At 28.8% G+C, this 15,902-nt stretch overlaps 2 protein-coding genes across 3 annotated transcripts in view; one reads left to right on the top strand and one right to left on the bottom strand.

Moving 5' to 3' along the window:
* Window positions 1–15,902, bottom strand: part of LOC126894061 (trimethylguanosine synthase-like) — a 60,237-nt gene that overhangs the window by 10,329 nt on the left and 34,006 nt on the right. The window lies entirely within an intron of this gene.
* On the top strand, window positions 2,303–5,688 carry LOC126894058 (uncharacterized). Its single transcript, XM_050664712.1, has 2 exons — window positions 2,303–3,246; window positions 4,585–5,688. Exons 1-2 carry the CDS (start codon window positions 2,363–2,365, stop codon window positions 5,447–5,449), a joined length of 1,749 nt encoding a protein of 582 aa, XP_050520669.1. The 5' UTR covers window positions 2,303–2,362; the 3' UTR covers window positions 5,450–5,688.

Here is a 15,902-nt window from a genome sequence, read left to right as displayed (position 1 = left end):
GAACGAGGGAATTTTTTTCAATTTTTGAGGGTAATGTCTTCGACTAGATACTATTTGTGATCTTTTTACATATTGTTCATCAAAATCGGTCCAGCGAGAGCTGAGATTGAGCGTTCACAGTCACAAAAAAAAAAAAAAAACCCATCATAGTAAAATTAATACCTTCTCAACTTCGCATCGAAGCTAAAATAAGGAGACGAATGAGCCAGAAATCGTTCTTTTATAAGCCTGTTTTTAAAGGGGAAAATGTATGTTTTAGATTTTAATTAAAAGATGTTTCTTATTGGTTAACTTAAAGGAACAGGTGCGCAACCTATTATTTTGAGTAACATTAACTCAAAATACACGCGAGCGTTGGTGTTTTATATCTATCATCTGCCATAATAATGTAGTTCATTAGAAAAATCATCATTATAAAATTATAAGTGCTAAATATCTATTACATCATTTTCTAGTTTCGAGGTAATATCTTTAACTAGATAATAGTTGTGATCATTTGATGTATTGCTAAAAAATGTTGGTCAAATAAGAGCTGAGAAAATAAAGCTACAACAAGAAATCACATAGTAAAATAATTTTAATATGAATAAGAAATTTCTTTAATCAAGGCGAGATTACGGTAATGGTAACCTTGATATTTATTGTAGATATTGAATCTAAATTAAATAAAAATCAAATGACTTAAAAATTTTTTTTAACTCAAAAACCTTTGTAAGGCATTTTAAAATAAAATAAAATACAAAACCTAGAATTTTAACACAAAAATAGTAAAATAGCATATGATAGATATTTTCACCATGAAGACAAAATAAAGTCCGAATTTTTTTTTTCCATATAAATTATACTACATAAGCTTTAATTTAAGACATATATATAAAAGTGTCAGTATTTCTGGAACACCTTCAATAGTTCACCATGAAGACAAGTCCAGAGGTCAAATTTTTTTTTTTCAAATTAAAGTACATTACATTAACTTTAATTTAAGATATATATAAAAGTGTCAGACCTTCCGGAACATTTTCAAAAGTTAAGTTGAAAAAGTTAATTTTTTGTGAAAAAGTTGTCATTTTGATTCCTCCATTGTGGGCAGATAAAGGGTCAGATTTACAAAAAAAATATACAAAATGATAAATAAATACCTCAAGTGCTTATTAACAAAAATTGTATTGATTCATACATTTTTCAAAAAGTTATGGCAGTTTCAAGTAAAAAAAATTTTAAAAATGTCGAAATTTAAATTGGTAAATTTTTTGGAGATTTCTCTCATTTACGGGAAAAAAGGGAAATTTATTTAATGGAAATCGGTCAAATGAAAGTTGAGAAAAAAAATAAAAAAAGAACACATCTACATCAAACCTAATTATTAAAAACCTAATATAAGGTTTGAGGATAAAATGTTTAACTAGACATTAGTTGTAATAATTTGATGTATTGTTTAAAAAAATTAGACAAGTAGGAATGAGAAAAGTGAATGATAGACACAAAAATAAACTATATAGTACATTATTTTATCAATTGAACAGGGAATTTTTTATTTGGTTTTAATCTCAAAAATTAAACGAGTTAAAATAGATAATTTAAAAAATGACATATGTTAAATTGAAATATTTACATAAAAACATTTTAATCATATATTATATGTTGAAATTTATAAATAAATATATAAAACAAATAATAATTTTTACAGGATGTTCAAAATTTTTTCGAAATTGAAGAATAGCATATTAGTTTAATCTAAATAAAACATTGAAAATAACAACATTATTAAAATATTAGTATATCAATAAATATATAAACTAATTATTTTTAATTCTTTTTGTTTTTATCATGTTAAATTATTTTTAAGTGTAATTGAAGGGGTTAAGAGATTTAATGTAAACTCCCTTTTTGTATTTATATGGTCTGCTTTCCGATCTTCTGTATAGTATTTTTATACTAACACATCTAAAACTTAATAATTAGTGAAACCAATGTTGTTTATATTACTATCCTATGCGATAAACTAGTGACAAATGGTCTACGTCTTTTGCAGTTATCTACAAAACGATCTAGAGTAGTTGCGAACTCAGGTGAAGAAGCAACTGGTGTTAAAAACATAGGATTTTGTTAGGAAAATTTTCAAAATATTACAAGTCATAAAAGAATTTACATATTGCATAAAAAATTATTTGAAAAATAAAAATACACACTATATTGGGTTGTAATATATATACATTTTTATCTTTATAAAGAAAAATTATATTCATTACACATTTTTTTTTCATCAAATAAATTATATAAATTGATTAACACATTTGCATATTCTCATTTTAAATATTCCTAAATTTCAAACAAGTTATTTGTAATACTAAATTTTTTTTCTATGGAATTTTATTCTTTTATTTCAATATCTATTGTCGTTTTGGTGTTAAAACCAGCCGAAGGAGTACAAGCTAAAAGACAATATAATCAGCGTTATAAAAATTACATCAATACAGTTGTGGCACACATTCATTCACAAATTGGATCATATGAAATGCAAAATTTAAAACTAAAACAATTTTTAAATTGTCCCGAAATGGAGAAAATTTGCACACCAGATGATTTCTCACGTAACTATCGTTACACAATAAGTGTACTCAATTTCAAGTACACTGAAATACTAAAAAAATTTCTCGATTACATGAATATTATCATCAATAAATGTTTGGAGTTTTATAAAAGAAATTTATTTGAAAATTTCATTAGTTGTGTATCGTTACTTGAAACAGAAGTGAAAAATTCGAAGTCTATGTTTGAATATCTCCACAATGCTATGAAGTTTATAAGCTACATAGATATAAAGTATTTGTTTCGTGAAGGCTTCGCGCCGCATCCCATAATTGATGAAATTGACTTTTTTCAACAATCTGTAAAAAAATTAGATGCCACCTATTTTGTTGACATTAATATCTTACCAAATATAAATGACTCTAAAACGAAATTTGAGAATTTGAAACGATTTTATGATGTCGCATTAAAAATAGTAAACAATCTTTTTCAAAATAGTCAAATCATCGAAATTTCTGTAAATACTGATTTGATGGACAATCAAATTAACGAATGTTTTAACGATTCAACAATTAAAATTGATGATTGTTCAAACGAAAACAACTTTGACATTGTTTATTCTACGTGTAGTAAACTTAATTCATTTTACAACGAATCTATAAATATTTGGTACAAAAATCTTGGCTTTGAACATTTTCTTAACCCAAAAATACCCGAGTAAGAACTTTTACATTATATTTTATTTTCTACTATTATATTTCAATATAAATACTTGATGTTTTTATTGAAAATATAATGAATTTATAAATATACCAATGTATTTATGGTAAGACATTATGTATAACATATTATAGTATATATTCAACGAATATTTTTATAAATTTAAAAAATATCATTTTGATTTGATATATTTATATTTATTTATTTATATAACATGAATGGGCAAATTTCTTTTTACAAACAAATCATGAAAATAATTATCATTAAATAAAAAAGGTAAAAGAAATATTAATCATTAAATAATATGACTATTGGTTAATAATATTTATTAAAAATAATCCATAATGAACTAGCTGTATATAAAAACTACAAATTAAAAATGAACTAATATTTACAGAAATAAAAAATTAAATATCTAAGGGTTGACAAAATATTATTTTTAAAATGATTACGAAACGTATAAAAAAAAATTAAAATACGTCAAATTGAATTGGTTAGTGTTAAAGCTTTAATAAAAAATCTAGTTGCTAAATTTGTTTTAAATTTAAAACGTAAAATAAAGATTGATTTCTAATAAAATGAACAGAGGTAAAAAATCCAACTTAGAATAGTAGTTCAGAACTATCTATCTACAATTTATAAGGTTATTATATAAGGTTATTGAATTATCTCAATGTCTACTAATTTACACATGATTTCACATGTATCAAGGCAAAATAAGTCCGATACTGACATAAAATAAGCTCAGGAAATGAATAATTTAATAATAGATGCACATTTGCTAAGTTTCTTTCATCAGTGCTTTTTTACATCACGATTCAATCCTGATGAGAGTACATTCGCTTTTTAGTTAAGGTGATAAGTTTATTCACTGGACCGCAAAGGTGTGATAGCGAATGATTTATCTGATTTTTGACGTTCACACGAAAATATTCTTCTATTCTCTTTATTTTTCTGTATTGATATATTAAATATTTATTACAATTGTTGCACTAGAAAATAACTTATTTTATCATTTGGTTATATTTCATTTAAATTTATATTAACCCAGCGAGTGCTATTTAAATTCTGTTTACGTAAAACATTTACGCAACTACTGTTTCAGAATATTGTAAATCTATATGAGATATATTATTAAGTAATTATTCAAATAAAATAATAATGACATTAAAATATGATTTCTCTAAGACTTTTGTTTCGTATTATGATATTGAATATAGTAAATTTATATTTTTTCCACCATTTTTATAAAATTAATCTGAATAAAAAGTCCCATAAATAATATTTATTATTTATGTATTTATGTAATAATCATCATACTTTTGTTTGAAATAGTTTCACACCACCAAAAGATCCAGAAATAAAACAAGATGATGTAATTGAAGCTCTAAATATTCTTCATTTGGAAACTGGTTGGAAATCAATGAATCACATAAATATAGTATATTATGATAAATACTACAATGTAGATTTTATAATGAAAGATAAAATTAACGACATAAATTTTCGAATAAAAAAAGAGCACATAGTACAATTATTAAGATGTAGGTATACAGAAATATTAAAAAACTACCAAACATTATTATCTACTATAATGTATATATGCAAAAGTGATTTAATTGAGTACCAAAATAATTGTTTAATTGAATTATTTAAATCATTCAACAAATCTAAAAAAATGCTTAAAGGGTTGTATAATTCTTTGATTACATTAAATAAATCATCAATATGGATTGTTAATATGAACTCTCATTCAAGTTTACATAGAATATTAGAATGGGTAGTATATAGTCTTAATTTATTGAAGAAAAATAACTTTTTTCAAATTGATTTTGTCGATCAAAACGATAATAAAAAAATTAATGAAATAATTCAAGAATTTCGGGATATTTTTCAAAAATATCTTGATAACTTTCATTATGACATTACTTGCAACACTGCTCATATTGACAAATGGTGTCATTTTACAAAAAATAATTTTTATGAGAAAAACGATGTAATAAATTCTTTTATTGATTCAGCAAATACATTGAATTCAAATCCTACTTTGGAAATCCAAGTTTATCAAATTGCGTGTCATTCTTTTGACAATTTTTGTGAATATGCTTATAATTGTTGCTATGAAATTCTGGGTTTTGAAAAAATTAACTGTCATGATAATAATATAGATGAAAAACTCAAACCATTTATTGTGGATTAGATGGATTATTTATCATTATTACACTAAATATTAAAAGCTAGATACTGAAAAGTTGATTTTTAGAAGTAGATTTCTTATAATGATTATTTTATTATCGTTAATCACTAATTTTTAGATTTCACAAGGCCAAACCCAAGTGTATTGGTAATTTTGGCCTTTTAAAGTTATTTGCAATGCTTAAATTTTTATTGTTTTAAATATTTAAATTTTATATTTTAAAATAAAACTTTTTTGAGAACTCATAATCAGCTAATGTGTTATTTTATTAAATATAATATCATAATAAATTTTATGAATCATCTATATATATATAAAAAAACAAAAAAAAACTAGTCCTTACCAAAAATAATATTATTTTACACAAGCTATATCAAATTAACGATTGATTTCTTAAAAAAAACAATAAAAACAATTTTGTTGGTAATATTTTGTCCATCATTTATTAATTTGAAAATAAACGGGGATTCTATATAAGAGTCGAATTTTCGGTTTTTATCCTTAAAGTGATTAAAAAAAAGGTGTTTTACTACATAATATGTTATGTTAATAACATATTATGTTGTAATTTTGTAAACCTAATAATTTTCCTCTTCACTAAAATTAAAAATTTTTAATATTATTAAAATCGTTTACCTTATATATTTACAACTATTAGCTTTTATAAATTGATTTTCATTTAAAAAAAAAGGTAAGTATGTTGCATTTCTATTCAATGTTTTTCAATGTTTGTTATTTTTAAATAATTAATTGCATATATTTTGTTTTTAAGAAGTATTATTCCAATATTTTCGGTTACTATGGTATTTTCATAAATTTTCTTGTTTAAGTAAAATTGTATAATGATTTTAAAATATATAATAATTAAGAAATAGACATTATAATGGAGTTAATTACATTTCTTTATTAAAGAAACAGAATATTTTACAAAAATAAAAACAGTTGCTAAGCAATTAATCTGTAAATTTATAAACAGTACTAATTAATTATTCAAATAAATTTATTTAATAAAAATATTAAAATAATTTAGTAACAAATTCAATTTTTAAATATAAAGATAAATTTGATTTTTTTTTACATATTTTACATAATTTCTAAAAATTGTTGCTTTAGTTTTTTATTCTACATTTAAAAGGTTAATGAAGCCGTACATAAATGTATAATTGAATTTTATTAAAACTTTTTATAAAAACAAAATTTTTTTTAAATTTCTGAATACATTTTACTAGATAAAAACTGTAACGTCATCGCCGGCCGTTCACCCAGAGACAATAATTTCTTTTTTTTTGTTAATATCGAAATATATTAATAAGGTAATAAATTACATATATACAGGGTGATTTTTTTATCATAACCCACTCAATTACTTACAGAATAATAATAATTTAAACATTTTTTTTTTTCATTATCTTTAGTTACACATTATTCTTGAATTTTTAACTATGTAATACTTTTTAAGTTCATCCCTTATGCCTTGGAAGGGGGTCAACTTTGTTTTTTTAAATGGTAACACATATTTTTAATTTAATAAAATGTTTGAGTTTTTAATTTAATAGTAAATGGCATTTGAATTTTTAATATAACTTAATTCGTTTATTAGATATAATCATTTAAAGTTTCAAATTTTTGAATTAATATACAGGTATAATACACAAGGGATTACAAATATAGGTAGCTAATTGGTTTTTTATAACATCGATATTAGCAGGTACACAGCATTGTTATTATCAATTGTAGTAAGGCACATTGTTATGAGTTTATAAATACACTAACTGACAATACAGAAAGTATATCTATTGATAATCATAATTGATAATAAACAATCCGTGACTGAGACAGCAATGTCATAAAAATCCAATTAGCTACCTGTATTTACAATCCCATGTGTATTATACATGTATATTAACTCAAAATTTTGAAACTTTAAATGTTTATATCTAATAAGCTAATAAAGTTATATTAAAAATTCAAATGCCATTTACTATTAAATTAAAAACTCAAACATTTTATTAAATTAAAAATATGTGTTACCATTTAAAAAAACAAAGTTGACCCCCCTCCAAGGCATAAGGGATGAACTTAAAAAGTATTACATAGTTAAAAATTCAAGAATAATGTGTAACTAAAGATAATGAAAATAAAAAATGTTTAAATTATTATTATTCTGCAAGTAATTGAGTGGGTTATGATAAAAAAATCACCCTGTATATATATATATATATATATATTATGGTATAATTGAATGGGCGTTCCTGTATTTAATTAATATTTTACAAGCACTTTTTTGAATTTATGTATATATATTTACAAGAATAATCTATGCCGATCCGACCTGTTAATTGTTCTCTTCAACTCGTGCTTGCCTAGAAGACGCTGTAAAAAATTAGGTAGGTCGCTACAATACGACATTCCCAAATTACTCCAAATGACTGTTGGAACTCGCAGCAGCCTTGACAATCATATGCCAATTCTCAATAACCCGAACTAAATTGTAATTTCAAACCACAATATTATACTGACGAACAATCTATATTTTCGATCACCGATAATTTTAATTATAAACCGAGAAGAACTATAACAGGCAACAAACCTCAAAGGCCGCACGTAAAAAATCTCGCTAAAAGGTAATAAAAGGCGAGAGAATAAAAAAAAACCGAAAATAACCGGCATATATCCCATCGATATAACAACTGGTTTTTTGCAAGCACCGTCACTAATCGATGGCGCAACAGGTTGGTGGTGGAAACGGCTGATAAGAACCAATTGTTTTAACCACACCTTGTCGCCTGGCTCCAACATGCTCCCCCTTTGGGAAGACAGGGTCATTGCAAACTTGATGGTACACAGAACCGCAGGTTGGAGTATTGATCCGATATTATGTGATATGTGTTTAACAGGCTGAATGAACAAAATCACGGAGCTTAAAATAACTAATTAACTAACATAGATGATTTGGAACACATTACAATGGTACAAAAAATAAAAAATAAAATATCTAATAGGTATTAGCCGAGGGTAACTTTGTTGATGACTTTGACTAGAATAGTTTCATTGATTACTGTGATGGCTATGTGATAAACAATAAATACGATTAAAGAACAATCAAATACAAATAAGAAAACATAAATACAAATAATGTTGAGTATACAGTGACATAGAATATGGACAATATTTAATCATTAATCAAAGCAACTAACTTAACGACTGGTCGCTTGAGAATGCCGTGAGTTGTCAAAACATCCGCTGTTTGAACTACGTTATCTGAACCCGGATAGACTTTGGTAACTCTACCGATTCTCCATCTTAATGGTGGTAGATTATCCTGTTTAATGATCATCAGATCATTTACTTTAATATTAGGCCGCTCACAAGTCCAACCATTGCGCCGTTGTAAAGTAACCAAATATTCAGTAGACCATCTTTTCCAGAAACTCTGGCCTAATTGCTGTACCAATTTTCAGCGATTAGTCACGTTGATTCTTGGGCCGGTAAAATCGGGGGCCGGAACGTCCAATAGTGGTCTACCTATTAAAAAATGTCCTGGAGTGAGACATTGTACATCCGCGGGATCTTGGGATATGGGTGTCAATGGTCGGGAGTTAAGTATAGACTCAATCCTTATTACCAGAGTGTTCATTTCCTCGTAAGTTAAAACAGCATTTCCTACCGTACGGACTAATAAAGTTTTTGTGGATTTCCTCCCACAAACCACCAAAATGAGGAGCACCGGGAGGATTAAAATTCCATTGACAAGGAATGGCATTTATACATTTACTTTGGTGTTCTTCTGACACAAATAACTTCTTTAATTCTTGATTAGCACCGACAAAGTTAGTACCGCAGTCAGAGTAAACTTCAGAAGGCAATCCGCATCTGCCAGAAAATCTGCTCAATGCGTCTAAAAATACCTTGGTTGACAAGTCCCGAATTACTTCCAAATGAACTGCCTTTACAGTCATACACACAAAAAATGCCAAGTAAATTTTATATGTTCTTGCTTTACTCAGATTAGTTTCTTTCATAATGAGAGGACCGGCGAAATCAATTCCTACTCGCGAAAATGGGGGACTGACCGTTACCCGAAACTCTGGTAAATCCGCCATCACCGGCTGAGGATTGGCTCCTTTTCATCGTACACAAGTGATACACTTCGCAATTACCGAGCGATATACAGACCTGAATGATAAAATCCAATGATAGCGAAGTAATACAAACTCAACTAGGCGCTGACCACTATGGCAACTTAATTGATGCCAATGAACACATAAAAGAAATGACAATTAGGATTTTTTGGCCATTAAAATAAGATATTTCTCACGGTGGGGTAACATGGAATTTCGTAGACGATCCCCTACACGAATTATTCCCAACTCATCGATGAATGGGGAGAGCTTGGCAACGGCTTTCGGTGTTACAGCGACCTATTGATTTATCATTACATTTAATACCGGAAACCATGTTCTCTGATCATTAACCAATACCGCATATCTTGCTTCATCGAGGTCTGCTCTAGATAGTATTCTCCGACACCTTTTACTGCCGCGATAGCCATGTATAAATCTCAATGCCCATTTACAAAAACGAAAAAAATGCGAGTGTTATGGACACAATAGAATAATTTTATGCTCTTACATAATCTATTTATTAATAATACTATTATTACAATTATTTATTACATTTTAATACGATAATTAGTACTGTTAAACCAAAGTGACGTATTTTATGATAATGTGAAAAAAAGCTATTAATGTAAAATCTATATAATATTTATACATAATCTAAAATTCTTTGATTAACGAATTGGCTTGCCAAAAATTAAAGTTTTCTGGTGAGGTAATAAAGAAAATTTATAAATAATAATCATTTTTCTATTATAATTAAAAAAATTTGTTATAGAAAATAGACTTAGATGGTTTAGTCATGTTATGAAGAGGCAGGAATCGAAAGCTGTAAGAACAGTTATAGAAATTAATTTTGAAGGAAGAAGAGGTAGAACCAAAAGGTAAAACCCAACCAAAAAAGTGATGAAAGGTGTAACGTGACAAAAAGTACCTGTTTATTCTTTTTGTCTATTTGTATATATGGGTGTTCTAAATTATCTTTGGACCCGGTTCAGCGCTTCTACGTTCTTGGGCGAGTACTCCAGTATACTCGCCCAGACCGGGGACCCGTAAAGGAGGACCGAGTGAACGATGCTGACTAACAGTCGGCGTCGATGTTCCCTCGATCCCCCGATATTCGGCATCAGTCCCGCCAGGTGGTCCATGACCTTCTGAGCCCGCTGGGCCGCACGTTCAATGTGCGGCCCGAACATCAACCTGTCGTCGATGAGCAGGCCCAGATAGCTCATGGTCCGCTTCAGCGGGACATCAGTCCCCAGTACGGTGAGCCTAGGAGGAACGTACTTGTACTTTCGCGTGAACAAAACCGAAGCGGTTTTGTCCATCGCTAGGCACAAGCCGGTCCCCTCCTGCTGGATCCAGTCAATGACGGCGCACAGCGCACCGTTTGCCCGGAAACCAGCCTCCTCCGCCGAAGTGCCTTCCGCCACCACGAGCGTGTCGTCCGCGTAGCAGATGACACGTGTACCCCGTGGCAGCGGAACGCGGAACACCGCGTTGTACGCGATGTTCCACAGCAAGGGCCCAAGAACCGAACCCTGCGGGACGCCTCCCATTACGGTTTTGGTTCTGGGCCCTGCGGCACTCGCATACTCGATGACCCGGTCGCTGAAATACGACCGGATCATTCGGCGGAGGTACGGAGGCACCCGGAACGCTTCCAACGCTCCGAGGATGTGTGACCATCGCACGGAGTTGAAAGCGTTCCGGATGTCCAGGCTCACCGCAACGCAGAAGTCCGGTCCGTTCTCGGCCCTGACGGCCAACTGCTGCAGCAGGGAGGCCGCGTCGTCCGTCGACCAACCGGTACGACGAGGGGACTCCCTGGGATCCGGATTATCCGGATCGGGTTCTGCCTGCCCACGCCTGTTGGACCGCGTCAGGGCGAGGAGAGCCCTGACGCAGTCGCTTCTCAGGGCAGACACCTCCTCGTTCCATCAGTGAACGGGAGGTCCCCGGGTCCCGTTTCGCTGCGCTACAGTGTCGGCGTGATCGGGCTCTACGGGGCTACGAAACGTCGGCACGGGCGCAGTTTCCCTAGCTCGGGGAATCGGGCGCGTCCTCAGGTTGCGGATAGAGGAACGGCCTGCAGATATGCAGGTTAGCCGCGAAATAAGCAGTCCATTAACTTGGATGTTGAGGAGCCGGGAGGCGTGGAGGCTCGTCCAGGTGTTCGCCGAATCCATCTTGAAAAAGAAGGAGGAAGGTGAACGCCTGAGACAGAGGCAGCCGTTCCGCTTTCTCCTTCTTTTTCAAGACGGATTCAACAAACGCCTGGACGAGCAGCCACGCTTCCCGGCTAACCAACATCAGGTCCACCATGGATCCGACTCGGAACGTAGCTATATATAAAACTATCAGTCTTTCCGAAACATTTTAAAAGTTAAGTTGCAAAAATTACCATTTTGAAACCCTTCCTGTGGGCTAGTAAAAAGTCAAATGATCCCAAAAATATATCAAATGATAAATAAATACCTAATGTTTCTACATAAAAAACAGTTATATTGATTCGGTCATTTTTAAAAAAGTTATGGCAGTTTTAAGAAAAAAGAATATTGAAAAAATATCGAAAATTACTGATTTTGAAAATTGTAATATCTTGTGAGATTTCCCCCTTTTACAAGTAAAGAAGAAATTTTTTTCAATTTTTTAGGTTAATGTCTTCGACTAGATACAATTTGCGATGCTTCGACGTATTGTTCATAAAAATCGGTCCAGTCAGAGCTAAGATTGAGTTGTAACAGACACACAAAAAAAACCCATCATAGTAAAATTAATACCTCCTCAACTTCGCATCAAAGCTAAAAATTAAAAAACGCCCTTTCGTAACTGTCTATCCAACAAATTCAGTGTTTATATGTTCTTTGTAGTCACGATACATTTCATATTTTATACTAAGATTATAAAATATTTTGGGCATAAATTGTATAGTTGAAATGTTATAATACAAACATACAAAGAAAAAAACAAACATTTTAGCTGGCCTACTTGTCCTGAGATGTAACTTTTCCTATGAAAACATTAAATTTTAGTTACTATATATTTACTGTATATTATATAAAAATTTGATATCGTAATAAATTTTTCTGGGCTTAAGACTCCAAATTTCGAACTCTTCTGATTAATAACGTCATTATCAGCATCATTGAGGGGGCCCCAACTTGCCATTAATATACTATTACATTACACAATTGTATATTGTATTATATTATATTCCACAATATTGTATTAAATATTTAAAATATTAAAAAATATATCCTTACTCAAATAATTTTAATTTTAATTAATTTTTAACGCTTTCAGCAGTTAAATGTATAATTTTTTCATTTTTAAATAAAATATAACAAATACATGCATCATTTTTTTTATTAAACGTTATACATTCATAACTTAGTGAAATATTGTTAACAGTATGTTGTTGAAAGTATATTAGATATTTAAGTAATCATTAGTGTTAAAAAAAAAACCCAGCACATGGGGGTTGCGGCACAGCGGTGACATGGCATAGTTGGATCAAGTATAATGATATCTGACAGTGATTAAAATCACTATCAAAAAAAACGTTTCGATGCAAATCTTTAGATAGTGTTTAATTTTAAAAAATTGAAGGAATACTCCAAAAGCTACATGAACTGCTATTTTCTTATTAATATCCTGAATTAAAAAGGGATTATTATAAAATATTATTTCTCATAAAAAAATTGTGTTGAACCATACACTTTTCAATAAGTTATAGCATTATAAAGTTAAAAATGTAAAATATAAAATCGAGAATTTTCACACAATAATAGCATTTGGTAGGCATTTTCACCACGAAGACAATTCCAGAGGTCAAATTTTTTTTTTCATAATAAAGGACATTATATTAGCTTTAATCTAAGATATATAAAAATTTTCGAAATTTAGTGATTTTTAAATTTGTAATTTTTTTGGAGGTTTCCCCCATTTTCCATAAATTTCCCTCGTTCTCCATGAACGAGGGAAATTTTTTTCAACTTTCGAGGGTAATGTCTTTGACTAGATACGATTTGTGATCTTTTGACGTATCGTTGAAAGAAATCCGTTCAGTGAGAGCTGAGAAAAAGTGGTAACAGACACAAAAAAAAAAAAATAAATACATCATAGTAAAACCAATACCTTCTCACTTCGCATCGAAGCTAAAATATAAAATAATACATTGATTATTTTTACTTAATATTATTAGTGCTATAATATATATATAACTTAATGTAACATTTTTTATAATCATATTCTAGCGATTATGTAACAAATACATTGAATTTAGATAAAAAACTTACATGACAAGTAAAATAAAATAAAAATTTTGGAAATGTTTTAAATTTTACGTGTGAAATCTAAACATTAACGACTAACGATAATTAAATAGTAATTTTAAGAAATATACTTATAAAAATCAACTTGTCAGTATCTAACTTTTAGAGTTTGTAAAGTAATAGTAAGAAAGCCACCTATTCCATAATAAATGGTTTGAGTTTTTCGTCTATGTTATTATCATGACAGTTAATTTTTTCGAAACCCAGATTTTTATAGCAATTATTATAAGCATATTCACAAAAACTATCAAAATATCGACACGCAAATAAATAAATTTTGATTCCCCATTTAGAATTTGAATCAATCACTGACTTTCTAAAATAATTTAATGTTTTATTTTTCTCAAAAAAATGTTTTTCTGTAAAGTGACACCAGGAGTCAAAACGACTTGTGTTGCAAGTAATGTCATAATGAAAGTTATCAAGATATTTTTGAAAAATATCTTGAAATTCTTGAATTATTTCATTAATTTTTTTATTGTCATCTTGTTCGACAAAATCAATTTGAAAAGAGTTATTTTTCTTCAATAAATTGAGACTATATCCTACCCATTCTAATATTCTATGTAAACTTGAATGAGAATTCATATTAACAATCCATATTGATGATTTATTTAATGTAATCAACGAATTATACAACCCTTTTAGCATTTTTTTTGATTTGTTGAATGATTTAAATAATTCAATTAAACAATTGTTTTGGTACTCATTTGAATCATATTTACATATAAACAATATAGCAGATAACAATGTTTTATAGTTTTTTAATATTTCTGTATACCTACATCTCAATAATTGACTTACATGTTCTTTTTTTATTCGAAGATTTATGTCATTAATTTTGTCTTTCATTATAGAATATACGTTGTAGTATTTATCATAATATACTATATTTATGTGATTCATTGATTTCCAACCAGTTTCCAAACGAAGAATATTTAGAGCTTCAATTACATCATCTTGTTTTATTTCTGGATCTTTTGGTGGTGTGAAACTATTTCAAACAAAAATATTATGATTATTACATAAATACATAAATAATGCCAATTTAAATATTATTATTTTTTTCAAAAATTATTTAATAATATATTTCATATAGATTTACTATATTCTGACATAGTAGTTGCGTAAATGATATACGCATGTTAATATAAATTTAAATAAAAATTAATCACATGATAAAATAAGTAAATTCCAAGTACAACAAATGTACAATGTCTTACCATAAATGAATATTAAGTTTAAATATAAATTTATTCTATGTTAAATAAAAATATAAAGTATTTAAATTGAAATATATTATTAGAAAATAAAATATAATGTAAAATTTCTTACTCGGGTATTTTTGGGTTAAGAAAATGTTCAAAGCCAAGATTTTTGTATCAAATATTTATAGATTCGTTGTAAAATGAATTAAGTTTACTACACGTAGAATAAACAATGTCAAAGTTGTTTTCGTTTGAACAATCATCAATTTTAATTGTTGAATCATTAAAACATTTTTTAATTTGATTTTCCATCAAATCAGTATTTACAGAAATTTCGATGATTTGACTCTTTTGAAAAGGATTGTTTACTATTTCTAATGCGACATCATAAAATCGTTTCAAATTCTCAAATTTCGTTTTAAAGTCTTTAAGATTTGGTAAGATATTAATGTCAACAAAATAGTTGGCATCTAAATTTTTTACAGATTGTTGAAAAAAGTCAATTTCATCAATTATGGGATGCGGCGCCAAGCCTTCAATAAACAAATACTTTATATCTATGTAGCTTATAAACTTCATAGCATTGTGGAGATATTCAAACATAGACTTCGAATTTTTCACTTCTGTTTCAAGTAACGATACACAACTAATGAAATTTTCAAATAAATTTCTTTTATAAAACTCCAAACATTTATTGATGATAATATTCATGTAATCGAGAAATTTTTTTAGTATTTCAGTGTATTTGAAATTGAGTACACTTATTGTGTAACGATAGTTACATGAGAAATCA

The sequence above is a fragment of the Daktulosphaira vitifoliae genome, unplaced genomic scaffold, assembly GCF_025091365.1.
Source record: "Daktulosphaira vitifoliae isolate Bord-2020 unplaced genomic scaffold, ASM2509136v1 Scaffold_1, whole genome shotgun sequence".
Taxonomy (NCBI): domain Eukaryota; kingdom Metazoa; phylum Arthropoda; class Insecta; order Hemiptera; family Phylloxeridae; genus Daktulosphaira; species Daktulosphaira vitifoliae.
Note: the sequence above shows the minus strand (reverse complement) of the source record. Positions and strands in the feature narration are given on the sequence as shown.